A 21,136-nucleotide genomic window follows, 5' to 3' on the forward strand; every position below is an offset into this window, starting at 1 on the left:
GCATGGTGGCACATCTCACAATCCCACCTCTTCAGGTTCCCGGGGCACTTTGGCAGACCAGCCACAACTCCAGGACAGGGAGAGATCCCACCTTGAAACCTAACATGGCTAGGTGTTTTGCACACATGTTTAATCCCAACACTTGGGAGTCAGAGGCAGGTGTAGCTCAGTCTTTTTAAGGTGACCCTGTTCTACATAGTGAGTTCCAGGGTAGCCACTAAAGATACATAGGTAAGACCCTGTCTCAAAAATAAAGACATGCAGCCAGGCGCTGGTGGCACAGGTCTTCAATCCCAGTATTTAGGAGGCAGGAGCAGGTGGATCTCTGTGAGTTCAAAGCCAGCTTAGTCTTTAGAGCCAAGGCTACACAAAGAAACCCTGTCTTGAAAAACAAACAAAAAATATAAACAACCAAACAACAACAAAAACCGACACACCGCCGGGCGGTGGTGGCGCACGCCTTTAATCCCAGCACTCGGGAGGCAGAGGCAGGTGGATCTCTGTGAGTTCGAGACCAGCCTGGTCTACAGAGCTAGTTCCAGGACAGGCTCCAAAGCCACAGAGAAACCCTGTCTCGAAAAAACCAAAAAAAAAAAAAAAAAAAAAAAAAAAAACCGACACACCACCCAAGCTTCACAGCTCCTGAAGAACCGCCCACGTTGTCCCAGTCTTCTTGAGAGCATGCACACACACACAGGCCAGCTTTTAATTGTTCATGGTCCCCGTCTCTTCCTACCTCCCACTCCCATGTTTACACAGCAAGACAAACCCAGATGGGGAGGCTAGCGCTTACAAAGTTGGGTTTATTGGTTTCTTGCTGCATCTCAGAGCATCAGGGTCCATCCCTCCCAGGAATGTGCCATTTAAGGAGATAAATACTTATTTTATTCCCCACACTGTAGCAGGGTGAGGTTTAATAAAAATAGCAATATAATAACAATAATAATGACTGTAATCAATAATAAAATGCCCCCATGTCCCCCTAATACACTTGGTTGAAGCTTCCAAAACAGGACCCTCCTTGCTGGGAGGGACCTAAGTGTGCCTGGAGATATTCAGTGGCCCCCGAAGGGTGTCCATCTCCCACCGAGAAGCCCTTATAAATACCCTCCCATCCCCTCCCTGCCTAGGAACCATTCTTCCCTGGACAGATTAGCTGGCAATACTCCTGCTCTCAGTCCTAAGCCCCTCCCCAGAGAAAAGTTTCTGGGTCTGGTTTTCCCCTTGCTCGCTTGCCCTCCTAGCACCTCCTGTCTCTCCACCATCCTCCTCTTCATCACCATTTTGTCCTCCTCCCTCCTTAGCTGAGTATGGCTCTCCTGATGGCATCCCTTCCTCTTCTGCTTCCTTTCCTCACCTGTCTCTCACCTCTTTCACCTGCACCATCCCTTCTTCTTTTCTATCCTTTCCCTCTTATCAGAGCTGTATTCCCAGCGCGACCCTGAGCAGAGACCTTGGCATGCTCCATCCTGGTCTCAGCTGGGGCCAGGCTATGTAGACAAGACACCAAGGACCTGTCCCTCCCCACTCCTCATACTGACTCCTACCAGCTTCCCAGGGCTTGGCCCTTTGAAGCACAGCTTTGGCACAATCATTTCCGGGCATCAGAGCCATGGCACTCCAAGAGGCCAATGTAGGCCTGTGTGGGAAGCCCAGGAAAAGGGAAGGATGAGGGCAAGGAGTCAGACCCTATTCCTGGGGACCCAGGCACCTCTTACTCTTAGCCCTCTACCCAGACTCTCCCTGAGTCTGAATTTCAACATGTCCCGGGACCAGCCGGAGTATGGCATCCCACAAGCTCTTTGCTTCCTCACTCCTTCTGTCTTGGGACTGGGGTGGGCACTGCCAGAGGGCATCAGGGGGTGCTCTCTGACTTGGGGTCTGGAGGGAGACTTCGGGGCCGCTCTGAGACCTGGAGGGAATAACAGGAAGTCAGACAGGAAGAAGAACAGGGGACTCTTTGCCAGTGCCTCCCAGAGGTCTCGAAGGACCCTACACTTGGTGTGGGTGTTCATCCATTCCACTTCACACTCACTCAGAAACATGCTTTACTCCAGGCAGAACAGGAAACTACCCAGCCACCAGGGCTCCCACAGCTGAACAAGTAAGTATAGCATGGAAGAAAAATCACAGCGCAAACTCTCCTAAATCCTACACTCAGAAGGGGGAGGCAGGAGAATCATGAGTTCAATGCTAGCCTGAGCTACATGAGACCCTTTTTAAAAGGGGAGAGAAGGCAGGCAGGCAGTCTGCCTGGCCACAGCATAGGAGTCAAATGGGTAGAGGGGATGCTGGTGGCAGTGACACCTGACCATGTGGCCAAGACAGTGAGGGTGACAGTGGTGGGCAGCCTGGGCACTGAAGGCAGGAAAAGCATTAAAAGGAGTGGAACAGCAGCGATTAAAAACTGAATGCATGAAGAAATGCAGGTTGGGGTTAAGAGGCTTTGTATGACTGGAGCATGGGGGAACAGGGGCAGTTAGGAGGTGTGGGTGGGGGGCCAATGGGGCCTGGGGGGACAGGGGCAGTTAGGAGGTATGGGTGGGGGCCAGTGGGGCCTGGGGGGACAGGGGCAGTTAGGAGGTGTGGATGGGGGGCCAGTGGGGCCTGGGGGGGACAGGGGCAGTTAGGAGGTGTGGGTGGGGGGCCAGTGGGGCCTGGGGGGGACAGGGGCAGTTAGGAGGTGTGGGTGGGGGGCCAGTGGGGCCTGGGGGGACAGGGGCAGTTAGGAGGTGTGGATGGGGGGGCCAGTGGGGCCTCCCCAGGTCCTCTCAGCCTTTTCTGACCCCACACAAAACAGAGTGTTTCCATATGATTTCTTCCCCATCTTTTGGCTGGGTCTCTGTTAAGAATGTAGCTCAGGTTAGGTGTGGCAGTTAGGAGTGCCTTTAATCCCAGCAGAAACAGGAGGATCTTTTTTAATTCAAAGCCAGCCTGGTCTACATAGCCAGTTCTAAATAGAGAGGACAGCCAGAACTAAATAGAGAGACCCTGTCTCAAACCGGCCCCCCAAAACAATATAGTCCAATGTCAAAGTGTTTGCTTAGCAGATATGTACAGAGCAGATATGTACAGAGCAGATATGTACAGAGCAGATATGTACAGAGCAGATATGTACAAGAACAGATATGTACAAGAGCAGGTATGTACAAGAACAGATATGTACAGAGCAGATATGTATAAGAGCAGATATGTACAAGATTCTATTTTGACCTCTAGCACTGACAAAAAATTAAAAAAAAACATATATATATATATATATATATATATATATATATCCATCCATCCCCAGGGCTTTAGAAATGGCTCAGTAGGAAGGAATGGTCGAGCAGATAAAAATGACTGCCGCGCAACCTGATGACCTAAGTTTGCACTCCAGAACCAAGGTAAAAAGCCAGATAGAGGCATACACCTGTAATCCCAGCCCGCCCACAGTGAGATGGGAAACAGACAGGGTATCAGCTGGAAGCTTTGCACCAACCAGCCTGGAGTACACAGGGCAGAAACAGGCGGAAGACAGACCCAGCTCTTGGAAGCTGTCCTGACTCCATATGTGGTGTTGCATGTATACATCCGCACTCTCGCCATCTCAAGAGCTGCTGCTATGGGGCCCTCCTCCCATGCATCTGGCACTATGCAGACACCATCACCTCACACAGGGGCCACAGTGATATCTTCATTTTGCAGATGGGACAAGCTCAGAGGGATTGGCCTTGATAGGGAGCACACAGCTAGGGCTTGGAGAGCCAGAGTTGCAGATGGGTCCATGAGTCTCCAGGGGCTGAGGTAAGAATTCTGCAGGCCTTATGTGCTCAGGTGGGTCTCTGCTTTCCTGTCCCAATGCAGAGCTTGGCCAAAGTGTCAGAATTTTGAGTGGGGGTGGGAAAGTTCTACCCACTGGCTCACCTGTATCAGGGATGCTGTAGGACTCAGGGACCCCTGGGGGCAGGACACTGATTCGCTGGACAGAGATGTCCAAGGTTTCCTCTTCACTACTGGAAGGGGTAAGGGGATGGGAGGATAAAAAGCCTGGGTTAGATTTAAGGGCTCTGAAGGAGTGATAACCTGGAGGAGGCATGCAAGCACTGGACGCTGTAAAGATGCCCTTACTGGGGTCTGTCCCTCCAGCGAGGCCATCACCACCCATGGATGCTGGGCGTCGCAATGCCTCTGAGAAGCTGTGCGGCCGCTGCGGTCCAGAGCTGCGAGCACCTCTGCTCTTTTGTTCCTGGAAGAGAACAGTGTCAGGGGAGAGTGCTGAGGGGCTGGGACCAGGAAGCACAGGCCATGGGAACTCAGCTTCTGGCAGGGATGCATTGAGGTCCGGGTATCAGAGAGATGAGTCACCTGCCTCAGCAGCCAAGCAATCAACAGAAGCCTGTGATTGGCTCAACCACTACGGGAAGGTTTGTGATTGGCTCTGGAGGACTCACCCTGGCGCTAGGCCTCCCGTCTGTAGGGCCCACGTGTACCAGGTGGTTGAAGTTGGTGGGTGGTGAGATGAACTTGGAGCGCACAAAAGGGTCCTTCAGCATCTCCCTGAAGGCAGAGGGGGTGTAAAGAGCAGGGCAGCAAGTCTCGCCCCGCCCCTATGGGCAGAAAGCTCCGCCCAGCAGCCACAGCACCCACACATGCGCACCTGCGCTGCTGCTGTCGCAGTTCATCAGACACTCGGAAGAAGAAGCGACGCTTGCTCTTGGTGCGGAACAGCTGGCGCCGGCTGTTGTCAGTGAGGTCGGGAATGTCAAACTCGTCCTTCTCTGTGGAAAATCAGGGAGCTGGGGAGAGGTTCACAAGTCCCAGCCAAGTGGTGCACGAGCTCACACTTGTGCACAGGTGAACGCAAGATGTAAATAAGCACACACTTCCTCACCTGCCAATGGGTTCCTGAGGTAGGTCAGGCGGACCTTCTCGGTACCATAGAGGAACAAGGAGCCTTCTGGATTCAGGGGTCTTACCTGAGGCAGAAAGCACAGAGGTCAGGCCACGGTACGCACCCCCATGCCACCCGTGTTGAGGGGACACCTTCACCTTCTTGAGCGGCACAGTCTGTACCCATTCCGCTCTCCTCACATCGAACACATCAACGGAGTTTTCACTGAACACTGTTAGGTAGGGCGCTGTGTAACCTGCAGGTGAGAAACAGCCTGCGTGTACTGTGCAGCCACAGGCAAGCCAGGCACCTCTCAGAGCCTGTCCCCTCTGTCCCACAGGGAGGCCGGCCTCACCCAGCCCTACAGATGAGATAATAGCCAGCACTCACTACATGCCCACACAGCTCAAGGCGCTTGGCATGTCTGTCCTTTAAGTCTCCAGCAGCTCCAAGCAGGAGCAGGTACTACAATCACCTGGATCTGGGACACTACAGATGAGGTCATTGAAATCTCAGAGCAGAGCAATGGTCAAGGTCGTACAGCCTGTGAGGAAGGCAGGCCATGGCCAGTGGCAGTCTGGGGCACTCAAGCCCAGGCCTCACACAACAGCCTTTGCTCATAAAGGACAGTCCCCCTCTCTCGCCTCCACCCAGTGAGCGCCGAGTGACCACACCAGGCACGCTCCGCTCCAGTCATCTCTTCTCAACAAGCACAGCCCCCAGGGCGTGCCTGCCCAGGCTGGCGCTGGGTGAAGGAGCCAACCCTAGCCTGTTCTACAGGCCGCAGTGCACAGAAACAGTCACGAAGGAAGACAAGACCCAGAACAGAGGTCTGAACCCAGCCGAGAGGTGGCCTGAGAAGAGAAGCCAGGGAGCAGTAATGGGAGAGGGGAGGAAAGCAAAGGCATCCTGACGATGGCAGCAATCACAACGTCACTTATGGAATGGCAGAACTGCTCCAGGCCCGGGCTGTTGAAGTTGGCCAGGTAGAAAATGAAGCCAGGAAGAATAAAGGCAAAAGCTAAAAACAGGGAGGTCCCTAGGCAAGCCACTCAGGACAGAAGGGGTGGCAGGACCTCCAGTGCCTGGCCCCACCCTGCTGGGTTCTCTACCGGCCTTACCCCAGCCAGTAGGTGCTGCTGGCCACAGGAGCTCGTGACTTCGTGACTTGCGGCCAGCACCATCCACGTAGACACCAGCGGTGGCAAAGAGCAGCAGGAGTTCGCTGAGGCTGAGCTCTACGGCACCCAGCGCCTCACCCAGGCCCCCGCGGGATGCGGGCAGCTCCTCGGGCACCAGGCCAGTCCCCAGCGCTAAAGGTGCAGCCTCATTGAGCAGTGGGTAAAGAGCGAAGGTACCAGCGGCACCCACACAGAGCCGATCACCCAGCAACCCCAGGCTCTGCACTGGGGCTGGCACTTGTAGCTCTCGAATTCGGCGCTGCCAGGGCCCCGGGCCTGGGCCGAGCTGGTAACAGAGCACTTGGCGTTTGACTGCCACACAGAGCACTGGGGTCCGGGCCTGCAGGATGCGCCCAGCTGCCAAAGCCTGGCAACCTCGGGATTCAGGGATTTTGGCACCTGCCACCTCCGCGTTCTCCAGTTCAGCCAGGGCGAAGAGGCGCACACTGGGCCCACGGCCACAGAGCACGACCAGCAGGCCAGCAGCAGAGCTCACGGTCAACCGCTGCACCTTGCGGCAGTCCCCCACCTGGAAGATGTCTGTGAAGTTGGTGGGAGAGAGGAGCATGGGGGTGAGAAGTAGCAGGTGCCCATAGTCAGGGGTACCCCGGGGCTGGCCCTGCCCAGGCCCACACCCACCCTAGTTCTGCCAGTCGTACCATTGCTATGAAGATGAATCACAAACAGCCCCTCCTCAGTGCCCAGGGCAAGTCGTTCTTTGTCTGAAGAGAGGAAGAGAGGTCAGAGGTCAGAGTTTGTCCAGTGACACCTTGAGGCAATAGAGCTGGGGACCCCGCACACCGTCCACCCACCCCCATCCTTGTGCCCTTCTTGCTCACAGTTCACACTGGCTGTAATGAGGAAGGGCCTTGGTAACAGGTCAGGGTGAGGCCCTCTACCATGACTGTGGGATCTGGGTAAACCTCACTCTCCCCTTTATAAAGTCAGGACAGCACCTTTCTTACAGAGCTGCTGTGAGGAGAAATGACAGAGGGGAGGGCAAGTGCCAGCAAGCACCCAGCTCTACCAACACCCCCATCTCTGGTTACTGACTGGCCCAGGGAACCCACAGTCTCTGCTATAGCTCCTGATGGGAGAACCTGCAAGCTGGAGCTGGCTCAGGGCCTCAGTAGCAGGAGGAAGCCAGGGACCTCTACTTCCTGCCTCTTTCCCAATCATCAGTTATGGAGGGAGGACCCTTTTTGAGGCCCACGCTCCAAACTCAGTGAACCCTATAACAAGCACCCACCCTCTTCCTGTTCACTCAGCTGCCAGGAAGAAAGTCGAGACAAGGAGCTTCATTTGTGTTTCTGTGCAGCTGGTGTCTTACTTCACGAGCCAGGCCTACAACTCCCTAGGTCACTGGCCCAAGTCGGCATGAATTGGGGGCAATCTTCCTACTTGGTTGCTGGTTTGGTTTTATTGAAACAAGGCCTTACATAGTTCAGGCTACACTCAACCCACTAGGTAAATGAGGCTGGCTCTGAACTTCTCATCCTCCTGCTACCGCTTCACTCCCAAGTGCTGCATTTACAGGGGTGAGAGGCACTACTACTGACCTGGGCTGTTTTGTGTATGTGTACATGTGTGTAGACATATGTATGTATGTATGTATGTGCATATACAAATATACATATATAATTTGTAAAGAATTACTTTATTTCGTGTGTGTGTGTTTGGCATGCATGCATGTCTGTGCATCATTTGTGGGCCTGGTGCCAGTGGAGAGCAGAAGGTGGTGCTGGATGCTCGGGAACTGGAGTTATGAACGGCTGTGAACTCCCAAATGGGTGCTGGGAATTGAACCCAGGACCTCTGGAGGAGCAGCCAGTGCTTTTAACCACTGGGATAGTTCTCCAACCCAGCTTTTTTCTTGTTGTTATTTGTTTTTTTTTTTTAAGCTACTTATTAGCTAAGGATGACCCTGAGCTCCTGACCCCTTCCACTTTGATCTTACATGTGCTGGGATTATATACACACACCAAGCCATGCCTGGTGTTTTTTTTGTTTTTGTTTTTTTTTTTTTTTTTTTTGGTTTTTTGAGACAGGGTTTCTCTGTGGCTTTGGAGCCTGTCCTGGAACTAGCTTTGTAGACCAGGCTGGTCTCGAACTCACAGAGATCCGCCTGCCTCTGCCTCCCGAGTGCTGGGATTAAAGGCGTGCGCCATGATCGCCCGGCCCATGCCTGGTGTTTTTGATTTTTTTAAGATCTCCATATGTAGCTCAGCTCAAGCTGACTTTGAACTCTGGAGCCTTTTGCCTCAGCCTCCCAGGTCATCTCTGTTTCTCCCTAAAACTTCTGTTCCTTCCACTTATTTGAAATTCTCTTAGAAAAAGGAGAACCAGCTGGGCATGATGGTCCTCACCTTTAATCTTAACTCCAGCACCTGGAGGCAAAGGCAAGCAAATCTCTGTGAGTTCAAGGCCAGCTAGGGCTGTGTAGAGAGACCCTGTCTCAACAAAACAATATCAACAAAAGAGAGAACCAGAACCTACAGAAATGAAGCAGTGAGAAGCCAGGCTGTGTAGCCCATGACCCATGGCTCATCACACAAAAACACGGAGGGCTGAACGGCTCTGCATCTGGGACAGGCCTAGGCTAGTGCCTCCCTACTAGCCTGAACTTTCCCGAAGTGACAGTCCTTCATTGCAAGACTTACCAATGACAGCAGCGCAGAGCGTATGAGGCAGCAGTGGCAATCCGTTGTCATAGGCCTCCTTGAGGGTGTACACTGGCCGGGGCCTTGGGCGTGCATCCAGTAGCAGCCGCTGCAGCTCACCCAGCACCTGAAGCCAGCGCTCCCTCTCGCCCTCATTCTCTGCCAGCAGCAGCACAGTACACGTGGTTGGTGGCACTGTCAGCTGGGAGGCTGTCACCTGCAGAGAGGGAGTCAGGCTGGAGGGCTATGACCAAGACCCATCCATCTATCCTTCCCTCCTTCCCCTACTGATGTTTGTTAGCTGGTTGTAGTGCTCGGCAGGGAGTAAGCCAGACAGAGTACCAGATAAGTGCACTGATAATTTCAGAACCCAGTGACAGGCACATTAACGGGAAAGATAAGCACTGTGGGGATGCAGAGCAGAATCCTAAAGCAGGCTAGAGATGAAGGATAACTGCCCAGGGTGTTAGAGAACCTGGCTCCAGGGGACTGGGCATGGAAGGTGCTGGTAACTCTGTGTAGAGGAAGGAGACCAAGGAGGAGTTATACATAAATGCAAGGCACTCTGGGAACTGGAAAGAACAGGTATGACTAGGGCAGGTCGGGACTCAGGGGTGAAGACTGAGAAAGTCTGCAGGCTCAGATGTGCGGTAGCTCAAAGGATTGCTTGAGAGTCTCCCGAAGGTACCAGACAGCCATTCAAGGGCCTTAAACCAAGCTGGACGTAGACTGATTGCTGTGTGGCAAGCTCATGATGGCATGTGGAGGTGAGGTGGCTGGCAGAGGGACAGTGTTGAGATGCAGCAGTGACCAAGACAGGGCCAGCATGGGAAAGAGGTGGAGGTTGGGCCTATCCTGTCCTGTGCACTCACCCTAAAGATGCGTGGCAGGTCCTTGGATTGGGCATGAATGACATCTGAGGCCAAGACAGGGGTAGCTGAGAACTGGGGATCCCTGGGAGGAACAAAGAATACAGGTAAGATTGTACTGTCCCTGAATGAGTCCCTCACCACCTGTGACGTGTCCCGTGTTCCTGCCTGCCACCGACCTCAGATCTAAGGCCTGCAGGAGGACCCCACTGGCCAGGCTTCCCCGAGGGTCAGGGACATCAAACAGCAGCAGGCGGGAGTCACTGAGAGCAGCGTACACGCGCTGCCAGCCCCGGCGAACACCTGACGGTCGTGGCACCTAGTGGGGAGACAGGCATGGAGGGCTGCACAGGTCCTTGGCTCCCATGCCCATCCTCCTCAGCCCTCAGCCATAGCTCACCGAAAGGAAGCCCTCATAGGCAGTGCCTGTGCCTGTTTCGGGGTGCACTCCCAGGGCTGTGCGGAGGAGTTCAGGGGGCACAGGGCAGGGTGGGGCCTGTGGAGCACAGGCTGAATGACAGAAGTAGCCACAGGCTGTAGGGAAATGGAGAGTTGTGGCAGGATGAAGCAGGTCAGGCAGCCCAGAACAAGGCCCTGAGCCTTCTAGACAGTTCCCTCAGGGACAATGACACCTGAATTGTCACCCATTGCCATCAAGTGAGAAAGGAGTAGGGGACAGGTAACTCAGAGGTGTGGATGCTGCTGGGTTGAGGAACAGTCTGGGTGTGTCACTGGGGGCTGTGGTATAAAGGAGATCCTGAAGGAGAAGGGTTCTTACAGTCACAGCTGAGGCCCTGGCGGCCCAGGCCCAGCATCAGCGAGGTACAGCGGAGACACTTGGTAGGGGATGGGAAACTCCGGGGACGCAGCATGTGTGAGCCGGGCTGTGAAGGGGTACATGCTGTCACCATTCCTGCCAGGGCCTCTGAGCACCCATGCTCCATCCCAAAAGGTAGATAGCCAAGAGGCTGAGCCAGGTGGCCATGCCAACTCTGAGCACCTATGCGCCTTGTCAGAAAACCAGCACCATCACCCTAGACATGGCCTGCAGGGGCAGTGGAAGGGTGAGGGTATCCCAGAGGGATTTGGGGGAAGGGCTGAATGCCCCACCCTCTCCTGCTCCCTGGCCACTGACCTTAGCAGGGGGACCTTCTGCAGGGGTCGTGGTGGCAGCAGGCACTCTGGGGAACACAGTCTGAAGGAAGTGAGTTGGGTAAGTGAGCGACTGAGAAGGGAATGGGCCAGAGCCCACCCCACCGGATCTCCACCCCATGGGGGATGTTCTCACCCCCATGCGCAGACTGCGCCGGCCCTCTGGCCTCAGCTCTGCTTCTGCTCCAGACCTTGGGGCCTCCCCTAAATTGCCGGGGTCCTTGGCAGAATCCTTCTGAGGATGAGCGAGGATGGAAGGATGTTAGGGCCACCATGCTCCTCACCAGGACTCCTCACTCATGTGCCCCTCTACATGGTTCTTACCTCCGTGTTCCAGAAGGACAGGAGAGGGATGAGAGAGGTGGAGGACTTGGCATCTGTAGACAAGCGTACAAATAACTGAGGTTGTTGTCCTAAGCTTAGGAACCAGGGGTGGGGGTGGACCTCAGTTTCCATCTCAGGGAGATACATAAATGTCCACAGGTGGGGCTTGGGGGAGTCTGGCACACACAGTGCTCATTACGTACTGAGTGACAGATACTGGTGTCGACAGCGATGTGTGGGAAGGACAGATTTCCCTCATATGGGCACCACTGTCATGGGAGCTCCCTGGCATTCATGAGACTGGTGGGGACTGGCTCCAGAGTAGGCAGGCAATGGGCACTCACCCCCTGGCCCACGAGCTCGAAGTTCTTCCCGTAGCTCAGCCACCTCTTGCTGCAGGGCCTGGCTTTGCTTCTCAGCCTCCTGTAGGCGGCTGGGAGAGGAGGGCAATGCTCACCATAGGCCCCTGCATGGAGCCCGCTCCTCTAGGATCTGCCCATGACCTCACCGTTCCGCCTGCAGCTGGGCTTCCTGCACCTGTGTCAGCCGCTCCTGCAGACCCTGCTTGGCCCGGATCTCAGCTTCCAGTGCTGACTGAAGCTCCAGCCGGGCTGAGGCCTCCATCTTCTGCAGCCTCCGTGCCTTCCACTGGTGGTCCTGACAGCCAAGGACATCTCCATATGATGTTCTCTGGGACTAGCAGCTTGAGACTCCCTCCCTTCCACTAGAGCATACGGCTGTCCAGGCCACTTGGCCAGACCCAAAGACCCCACCCACTCTTCCCGTCCTCAACCGTCAGCATAAACCTTGAACTTGGGGGCTGACAAGGTGGCTCAGCAGGCAAAAGGGTGCTTCCAAGACTGACAACTTAAGTTCAATCCCTGGGGCTGACATGGTAGGAAGAGAGAACCAACCCCACAATCTGTCTTATGACCTCCACACATACACATATGCTACGGCTCTTGTGCATCGGGCTCACCAGCGGCCGGGTAGGGAGTGTTTGGGTGCCCACATTTCGCAAGGACTCCAGCTCCTCAGCCATCTTAGTAGCCAGGGCCTGTAGGTAGCCTCTTGAGACTTTCTCATCATTCACCCTGAATGGGAATGGACTGTATGTCACGGTCTGGGTCCGCAGCCATGCCCAGTCCCACCCAGCCCCACAGCACCCACCAGCTAAGGATGTCAGCGATCTGGGCCTCCCAATTGCTCTCAGTCTCCCGCCGTTCACCCTCCAACCGCTGTTTGCTCTGCAGCTCCAGCTCCAGCTCTTCTGCCAGCTGAGGCCGCAGAGGGAAGTGGGCTCAGTCCCCAGGGGCCCTTGCCGGCCCGGCTGTAGACCAACTGCCCAGCCCCTGCCAGTCTCCCCACACATCACCCACCAGTCTAAGCCACATTTCCCTACATGCTTCCCATGAGCCACAATGTGCCCAGCAGCTGGGACCCTGGAGCTCTTCCCTGATCCTGCTGGCACCCAGCCTGCCCCTGGCCTGTCCACCCTGCTCACCCGTGCCTGCTCCCGGCTCAGCCGCTGGTTTTCTTCCTGCAGTTGGCACAGAGCCTCCTCTTTCCCAACACTGATCCTGGGGAGAAGGCCAAAGAGATGGAGTTGACGCCCAGCCCAGTGCTGCCCTGTCCTCTCCTGGCTGCTCCCGCCATGTGCTCACCCCTGGCTGCAGGCATGCTCCAGCTGCGCCCTGAGAGCAGCCACCTCCTTCCTGAGTTGGGCCTCTTGAGACTGACGCTCAGCTGATCCCATGCCATTGGTCTCAGGGGCTGCATGGATGGTCTTGACAATGTGGAGAGGGGACAAGGTAGGGGTTTAAGAAGCCATGGCCCACCCCTGGGACTCCAAGAAGAGTCAGGCTAAGAGAGAGTCTCTCTTGCCAAGGGGGAGAAACCTCCATACCTTGGCCTGGGAAGAATCCTTGTCATGGCTTTGTGTATGTTGTCCCTGGAGCCTTGTCACCTCCTGAGTCAGGGTGGCCACCTGGCCTTCCAGCTGTAATGGAGTAACAGCAAGGTAATGCTAACCCTGTCCCTTTAATTCCCTCTGTGTCATTTTGACAAAGACTTACAGTCTCATTCAACAATGGACACAAGTGCCCCAGGTACCCATCTCACCACTAGGCCCTGCTCAGCATACGTCAGACACACAGGGGTGCAAAGGGACATGGGGTTCCCAATATTTTAAACCCAAATCCTTACTCTCCCTTCCCACTATGGTTACTAACCTCTCTCCGGACCACCCAGGCTTCCTCCAGCTGAGAGTTCAGGGCCTGGATCTGGCTGGTTGTGGCTGCCTCTTTCTCCTGGGCCTCCCACAGCCTCTGTAGGAATTCTTCCTGCCGGTCCTGGGCCTGGCACAGTTCTGCAGCCTGCACCTGCAATGCTGCCTGGACTTCAGTCAGCTCCTGAGGACCAGGGCAAGAAGAACAAGGTCAAGCCAGGGCACTAGAGGCGTGAAGCCCTGAGTCATACCCCCACCTCCCCTAGTGCTCACCTGCTGGAGGCGGTCCTTCTCCCGCTGTAGTTGGGTAGTAGTGCCTAGGCTCCCAGCAGGGAGGCCATCAGTCTGTGAGAAGGAGGCCTTGCTGTCTCTCAGTGTCTCTGTGAGGAACAGTCATTGAGACTTGCACACAGGACCACCCCCACCTCAGTCAGGCATTCCATGCACAGGATCTCACAGAAGTTCCCCCATCACACAGCATACACAGAACAGGAGGCAGCGCTGGGACCCAGAAAGGCCCAGGCTGTTATAAGAACAGGAAAGATACCTGCCAGTCTCCCCTGGTGAATCTGTACTTCCTTCTGCAGCTGCACCAGCTCCTGGGGCTGTAAGGAGCCATTCAGCGCCTCTGGCAGGAGAAGGGCCGCAGGGTGAGTAGCCAGGCCTGCAGCAGGCTACCCCTCACCTTGGCCTGACAGTCTCAGCCTTGCCCAGATGCCTCTCTACCTTGACACTTCTGGCTGAGCTCCACCTTCTCCTGCTCCACATGGTGGAGCTTCCACTCTGGGACAGCCACTAGCTCAGCACGCTTTTCCTCACTGGGGCTGAGAGGAAACAGGGATGGTTAGCAGAAGACCAGCCTCACGGACCAATTACCTATCCATCCAAGAAACAACACATCACTCCAGACTCAGGCCTGGGCTCTGTGCTGGGGAGAGAAGCACTAGATCACACCCTGCCTTTGGGAGACCTGAACAGGTAGGTGACCTTGGGTAAGGGACAACACCTGAGCCTGTTTTCTCACCACAGGGAAATGGAAAAACACAAGGCCAGAGCCAGGCAGTAGTGACACCTTTAATCCCAGCAGTCAGGAGGCAGAGGCAGGCATAACTCTGAGTTTGAGTTCATCCTGGTCTACAGAGTGAGTTCCAGAACAGCCCGGACTACACAGAAAAATCCCATCTCAAAAAAAGGGGCTCTTCAGGGGCCAGCGAGCTGTCTCAGCTGGTAAGGGTGCCTGTTGCCAAGCCTGACCACCTGATTCCATCCTTGGGAACCGCAAGGTGGAGGGAGAGGCCTGACTTCTGAAAGTCTGCCCTCTACAGCTGCATTGCAGTACATCATGTCCACACGCGTGCATCATGTCCACACACGTGCATCATGTCCACACAGTGCAACATGTCCACACACGTACATCATGTCCACACACGTACATCATGTCCACACACGTGCATTATGTCCACACACGTGCATCATGTCCACACACGTGCATCATGTCCACACACGTGCATTATGTCCACACACGTGCATCATGTCCACACAGTGCAACATGTCCACACACGTGCATCATGTCCACACAGTGCAACATGTCCACACACGTGCATCATGTCCACACAGTGCAACATGTCCACACAGTGCAACATGTCCACACACGTGCATCATGTCCACACACGTGCATCATGTCCACAGGCATACATGAATATCAATCAAACAAACAAATATTAACAAGGGCTCTCAAAAGCAGCTACTAGTGAGCTGAGCCCTTGGTCCACACCCAGTACCCAGCGGCCTGGGGAACTCTGCTGAGGGCATTCCTTCTACCTGTGCCCCTCTTGGCTCTCAGGCCAACCTAAGATATGAGAGTGGGTACTGCTCCCACCCATTTTACAGAGGTCGATGAGGCTGGACAGTAGGGCCCTTCCTAGCCTCGGCAGTGAATCTAGTCCATTTTAACAGTCTGTCCCAGGGGCATAGCCCTGACTTTGACTGACCCCGAGACTAAGCAGTGCCAGTTGCGTGCTGAAGCCAGTTTGTCCCTTCCCTCAGGGCTCTGATAAGCTACAGGCGCTCCCAGCCGCCCAGCAGGTGTGAGGACCAGACTCACCTGCCTGAGGTATAGGTGAAGCCTACAAAGGGCAGGTGGTGGCCTGAGAAGGCCCCATGGGAGGGTGGTGGCAGCGTCTCCTACAGGAGAGGGAAGGGGAGTCAGAGTCACAGACAAGTGAGAACCAGAAGAGCCTCCCGAACTGGGCACTTACTCGGGTGTGTACCTGGGGATTAACACGGCCTGCTCCCCCTCCCCGGCCCCCCAAAAAGGGGCCACAATCCCCATCAGGTTTTGCAAAACAAGGTCTCCTAGAGGCTGCGAGGAGTTTTCTTCCAAACAGCTAGGGCAAAGAGCTTTCAGTTGCTACCATCCGCCACGCAGATGAGCCAGCTAAAGCGAGCTACAACTTTCAAGAGCCCCAGGGGTTCAAAGGCCTCACCCCAGCCCTTCCACTGTTGCAGGGAACATATGGAATAGGTTCTCAAAGGTCAGGTCAAGCCAAAGCTCTGATGGAGACATGGCACTCACTGGATGGTTGAGGGTATCATCATCGACATCAAAGTTAGAGGTGTCCACAGGCCCACGAAGCTCGGGGATGTAGGGAGCTGTGCTGGTGGCAAGCCTCTCCCAATCCACACCTTCAAAGAAAGGGTGGTTCCGGAAGTCATCCAGTCCACCACGACCAAGCCGCTCCTCCTGGCGGCACAGCAGCTGTCGGATCAGGTCCTGGGCACTGGCAGGCACATCAGGTACGTCAGAGGGGAACTGGAGGTGGTCCTGCGGGTCACAGAAGAGGGCAGGTCAGGCTGGAAGTCCACCTTGGTCTAACGTTACCTACAATCATACAGTGTGGAGGTACCAAGGCCAGGCAGTCTAACCTCGTGGTTCATGATCTTGCCGTAGGTCTCTACCAGAGATTCAGCATAAAACGGTGTTTCCCCAAAGAGCAGCTCATAGGCACAGACTCCCAGTGACCACCAGTCACACTGTGGGCCATAGTGGCCCTTGCCCTCCTCCATGGCCTGTAGGATCTCAGGAGAGATGTAGTCTGGGGTCCCCACTGCAACTGATGAGTCTACCTGTGGCGAGGGTATTGGTGCCATGAGGCCACGGGACTGGGCCAGGCGCCCCACTCTCCATGTACCCCCTATTGGAACCCAATGCCCCTGCACTTGGCCCGCTGTCCTCAGCTCCTTACCATGCCGTTGTTGTTGAGACGCAGGCAGGAGCCAAAGTCTGCCAAGCGTATGTGGCCATTCATGTCAAGCAGGACGTTGTCAGGCTTGACATCCCTGGGAGGTGGGAGGGTGAAGGGCTTAATGTGTGTGCATATGTTTAGACGTGTGCTCAGGTACACACCTGCCTATATGCATGCTCACACCTGTGTGTGCACGTGTGCGTGTGGGAGTTCCTGAAGGCAGGTGCCAAGGAAGAAAAGGGCAGCCAGACTGAAGGAAAAGGTCCATGGTGCTGATTCTAGGGGCTGTAAAGTGCACTGTAGGGAATGCTGGAGTCAGATGTCCCCACTCCTCTGCCACCAGGAACTGGGAGGGACTTGCTCAACTGTAAGATAGGGATGCTGGCAAGCCCTACCAATAGCTTTTGGGAGGAAGATTGGGAGGTGACAGAGGTTGGGGTCCCACCTGTGGACATAGCCCAGCTGGTGCAGTGAGTGGATAGCCAGCACCATCTCAGCCAGATAGAACTGGGCCAGCTCAGGTGGGAGGCGGTCCTCAAAGCGGCTCAGCAGTGTGAGGAGGTCCCCGCCAGCGTAGTAGTCCATCACCAGGTACTGGAAGGCAATGGGTAGAGCCAAGAGTCAGACTCAGAATAGGGACACCTGTCGACCTCACGGTGTGTCTTGGGGGTTCTGGGAAGACAAGGCTGAGCAATGTCTCTAGCTCTGGCTGTCTGAAATTCTCTGTGTAAACCAGGCTGGCCTTGAACTCACAGAGATTGGCCTGCCTCTTCCTCCCAAGTGCTGGGATTAAAGTACTTCTCAAGGCGGCCAGTGGCCATTTTGCTAAGGAAGGAGGCTCTAGGCACGGAACGGTGAGACAGGCAGGTCTCCACTTCTCAGGGATCCTCACCAGGTACTCCTCATCTTGGAAGGCATAGTGCAGAGCTGTCACCCAGCGGCTGTCTCCCTTCACCAGAACATCTCGCTCCTCCCGGAAACAGGCCGTCTGAAGCAGGTTTGGAAAGCAGCGGTAGAATGGGATCAGCTCCCGGGAACTCACCCTTCTCCAGCCCAGGGAATGGTCTCAAAAGCCCAGAGGCTCTGATCAAAGGAACAGCTCTGCTCAACCCAGGCTGGGCTGGCTCTGGATGAATCCGAGCCCTGGCTTTCTGGTGGTGGGCCTCAGTGTTTCCATAAAAAGATGAGAACTCATCCCACTTCATCTTAAGTAAAGTTTACTGTGACGGGTAGGAGACAGGTGACTATTTAGAGTGGCATCCTGTGCCCTGTCTCTTCTTCTGGCAGCACAAACACCTTCCCCTACCCATTTGCAGGATGCACCTGACCCCAAACTGACCTCAGCCCTCTTCAGCATCTCCCACTTATGCAGCATCTTCATGGCGAAAATCTGGCCACTATCCCTCTGTCTAACCACAGCCACCTGAGGTACCAAGCATGGACTGGATTAGACCATTCCAAGTGCAAGGCCCCTCCTCCCCACCCACCCCAAGACATTCACTTACCTCCCCAAAGGCCCCTCTGCCAATCACCTTCAAGATCTCAAAGTCATCTCTCTGTAGGCGCAGCTCTTTCACTCTTTTTACAAAGGGGCTGGCTGAGGGGACAGAGTGGACTCAGAGCCTCCTCCTTGGGATCTCCCATGAGACTAGGACAGGAATTATTTTCCCAGAGACAGCCCGGCCAAGAGGCAGACCAGAGCCAGGGTTCTTTGGTCATGATCAACAAGCATGGCACGGATGCTGCCTCAGAGGATTGCCTCCCTCCAGGCTCTAGGTGACCCCTATCTGAGGCACAAAGGGATTTTGTGGTCCTCCCGAGCCAAGGTCTTGATCCTGGCTGGCCCTAGAGACAATGAGAATACTGCTCCTGTCCCTAGTTCACAGCCTTTGGTCCTTCAAGGCCGGCCCAGAGCCTAGCTGGGAAACTGGATAGGTGGCATTCTTTGTCCCCAGAAAGGCTTCTCTGCCATTCAGGAGCTGTGGGCCTGGGTCTGGGGGACTCTGTAGGCTCAGAGCAATCTGGTTGGATGGAGGAAAGGGCTGGGGCAGCCTCTAAGGGCAGGGAGGACAGTCTTTGCAGTGCTCCAGAAAGACAGGCTTTGTGTTCCCCAAGTGGGGCCCCTGGGTCAGGAACAGAGGCCAGTGTGCTCAGGTACTCACAAGACGTGAAAACAGGGCCAAAACCTTCACCTGGTGCCCAGTGCCAGCACCTGAGGGCGTGAGCACACAGGATTCCTTCCAGGCTTGACAACTCTGCCACTTGGAGCCCTGCCTCCCTCTCCAGATGGGGCTTTTGCCCAGCCAGGAACCTCCTACTGCATCACAGTCCCCCCTCCCCCGACACTCCACAAGGGCCATGTCCAGCCACTCCCAGGCTCTCCCCAGAACTGGAGTGGCCTTAGGCCAGGGGGGAGGGTGCTGAGTCTTGGGAACTGAGAAAGACGGGTGATCAGCGAGGACTGGGGGTCAGCTATGGTCTGGTGTTTGCCTCAGTTTCCCCCTGCCAGGAGGTAAACTCCCTGGCAGCTGGGCGGGCCTGTGGGTGGGACAGAGAGCTGCTCCACAGGTTTATCAGGCAGAACCCCCACAGCGGAGGCGGTTTGGAAACCTCACTACAGAAATTGTCTCTTCCCAGGTTTGCGCGCAGAACTGGAGGAGCAGCTACCAGCCTTGTAGGGCTGTCAGAGGTGACCACTAGCCACACAGGCCAAACCTGGTGCCCAGAACCAAGCCTATCCAACCCTCTGGACAAGATGCCTGGTACCTTTTGTCTTGCCAGAGGGGGTGGGGGCTCTGGGCAGGAGCAGGGACAAGTTGGGGCAGGAGAGGCATGAGTCACGCCTGGCCTTGGAGTTACCTCGGGAGATGTCAACAGACGTCCCCTATGTTGGGGTCCCAGGCAGAGGTGCCAGAGGCAGGCAGGGAGAAACACACATACACACACACACAGAGGGGTACGGGTGTCATGGTGGGGTGATGCCAACTCAAACACATACATAACAGACAAAAGTCACAGAGAAACAGGGGAAGAGTGCAGAAATGGCAAGTCTGGATGGTAGACCCCTAACCATACCAGGTCCAGCCTTGTGCCTGCCCACAGCTCAGGAGTGCTAGGAACGCTAATCACCTACTAGGCAAACACCCCACCCTCCAGGTTTAATTCCTATGCCTTCCCCCTCAAAGCCTGACCAGGTGTGGCCAGGGAACCCCTGTAATGGCACCAGTATCCACACTGGGTTTAGGGTCACCCTAGTCATCCGTTCCCAAGGATTCAGATGAGTCAAATAGAAAAGGGTGCAGATCCATTTCCAATGAGGAAGGCCCCGAATCCCACAAAGTTGGTCCTCAGTCCGGGACTGGGGGGAGGAGACTTGTCTGTAAGGTGAAGTATGAGGATCTGTGAGTGTGAGAGGGGTCCCAGAGCAAAGTGCCAATCTCTCGAAGAACGAAGGAGATTGAGAAAGTCTGTGTTTATGTGACACAAAACGGGCGTCCACCTGAATGTGTGTTCTGGGTGGGGCATGAAGTGTGACGTGTGACCAAGGAATCCTGTAGGTGACCGTTGTGGAGGATATGTATTGGCAACATATGTCTGGGGTCTGCAGCTAGGAATGAGTGTGTGGGTGTGTGTGTAGTGTACATTGTGTACCTGTCCCTGTGTCTGGGAGTTTGCAGGTGAGTGAGCAGGCTATGGAGTCCGACGGCACGCGTTACAGACAGTGTAAGGAGTTAGTGTATCTTCAGGAGGAAGTTTCTGGAGGGTGCCATCCCTGGGGAAGAGTCTGGGGAGGTGGAGCTCCAGCTGGCAACCCCCAGCCTCCCTTCCCAGGTGCTCCCCAGACCACTCACCCCAGCTCAGAAACTGCGCCACGTTGCGCTCCCGCCGCAGGGAGGCGCTGCTGAGCTCGTGGTGCAGCCCCAGCAGCAGATCCAGGAGGCCGTCGAGACCCGGGCTGCCACCGGCCTCGCCCCGTACCAGCTGCTCCAGCGCACGCAATCGCTGCTCCATAGCTGCGGGTGGAGCCCCGCAACCCGGGCTAGAGCCAAGCCGCCTGCATGCCCCGGCGGTCCGTCCGTCCGGCGGTCCGTCCGTGGTTCCGCGGCTCGCTCTGCGCGGCTTCCCCCCACCCTCCCGCCCTCCCCGCTGTCACCTTCCTCCGTCACCACCCGCTTTCCCTCACCTGGCCGCCCGCCCCGCCCTCCAAGCCCGCCCCCGACGGACGGGCAGGTGCGCACCGGCCAATGGGAGCCGTGACTGAAGGTGAAGGTGGGAAGGAGGAGGCACGCGGGGGCGGGGCCGACCCTCAGCCAGGAAGTGGGAGGGCGGGTCACGAAAAGTAACTCCTGGGCGGAGTTGGAGGGGGTCCATTGGGGTCGCAAAAGTCCCACCTGATCCCAGTGCCGCCCCAGTCCCAGCCCCATCTACACCCTCATGGGGTCCTAAACTAGACGGGGCATTCCCAGGGCACCGCAACATGCCCCGCGCCCCGGCCAGCGGCCAATTTCTTAGCCGGGCCAGAGGGGCTAGGGACGGCTGTGGCCCTGGAGCCGGATGGGAGTTGTAGTCCGCTCTCGCCCGGGTTTGCAAGCCGCGCTAAGGCAA

General features: G+C 55.8%; 1 protein-coding gene across 3 annotated transcripts; it reads right to left on the reverse strand.

The window, feature by feature from the left end:
- Window positions 1-789: 789 nt before the first annotated feature.
- On the reverse strand, window positions 790-20,641 carry Cdc42bpg (CDC42 binding protein kinase gamma). 3 transcript variants are annotated; one of them, XM_041661275.1, is made up of 37 exons: window positions 20,383-20,641; window positions 18,037-18,128; window positions 17,871-17,954; window positions 17,424-17,519; window positions 16,977-17,125; window positions 16,532-16,625; window positions 16,212-16,412; window positions 15,862-16,110; window positions 15,391-15,470; window positions 14,013-14,110; window positions 13,834-13,914; window positions 13,560-13,666; window positions 13,291-13,470; window positions 12,966-13,058; window positions 12,724-12,845; window positions 12,564-12,639; window positions 12,230-12,336; window positions 12,039-12,153; window positions 11,568-11,716; window positions 11,404-11,492; window positions 11,060-11,112; window positions 10,872-10,967; window positions 10,719-10,778; window positions 10,362-10,467; window positions 9,984-10,117; window positions 9,763-9,902; window positions 9,587-9,668; window positions 8,715-8,931; window positions 6,714-6,776; window positions 5,995-6,594; window positions 5,032-5,129; window positions 4,874-4,958; window positions 4,640-4,760; window positions 4,434-4,539; window positions 4,111-4,228; window positions 3,907-3,995; window positions 790-1,912 (listed from the first exon to the last, which is right to left on the reverse strand). In XM_041661275.1, exons 1-37 carry the CDS (start codon window positions 20,540-20,542, stop codon window positions 1,856-1,858), a joined length of 4,647 nt encoding a protein of 1,548 aa, XP_041517209.1. In that variant the 5' UTR covers window positions 20,543-20,641; the 3' UTR covers window positions 790-1,855. The 3 variants fall into 3 exon arrangements, with proteins under 3 accessions (XP_041517209.1, XP_041517208.1, XP_041517207.1); XM_041661274.1 differs by having other exon boundaries at window positions 3,907-3,992; window positions 10,872-10,970; XM_041661273.1 differs by having other exon boundaries at window positions 10,872-10,970.
- Between the last annotated feature and the right edge of the window lie 495 nt (window positions 20,642-21,136).

Source organism: Microtus oregoni, unplaced genomic scaffold (genome assembly GCF_018167655.1).
Source record: "Microtus oregoni isolate MIOR12 unplaced genomic scaffold, Mior012 000012F_ref0000307, whole genome shotgun sequence".
Taxonomy (NCBI): Eukaryota; Metazoa; Chordata; class Mammalia; order Rodentia; family Cricetidae; genus Microtus; species Microtus oregoni.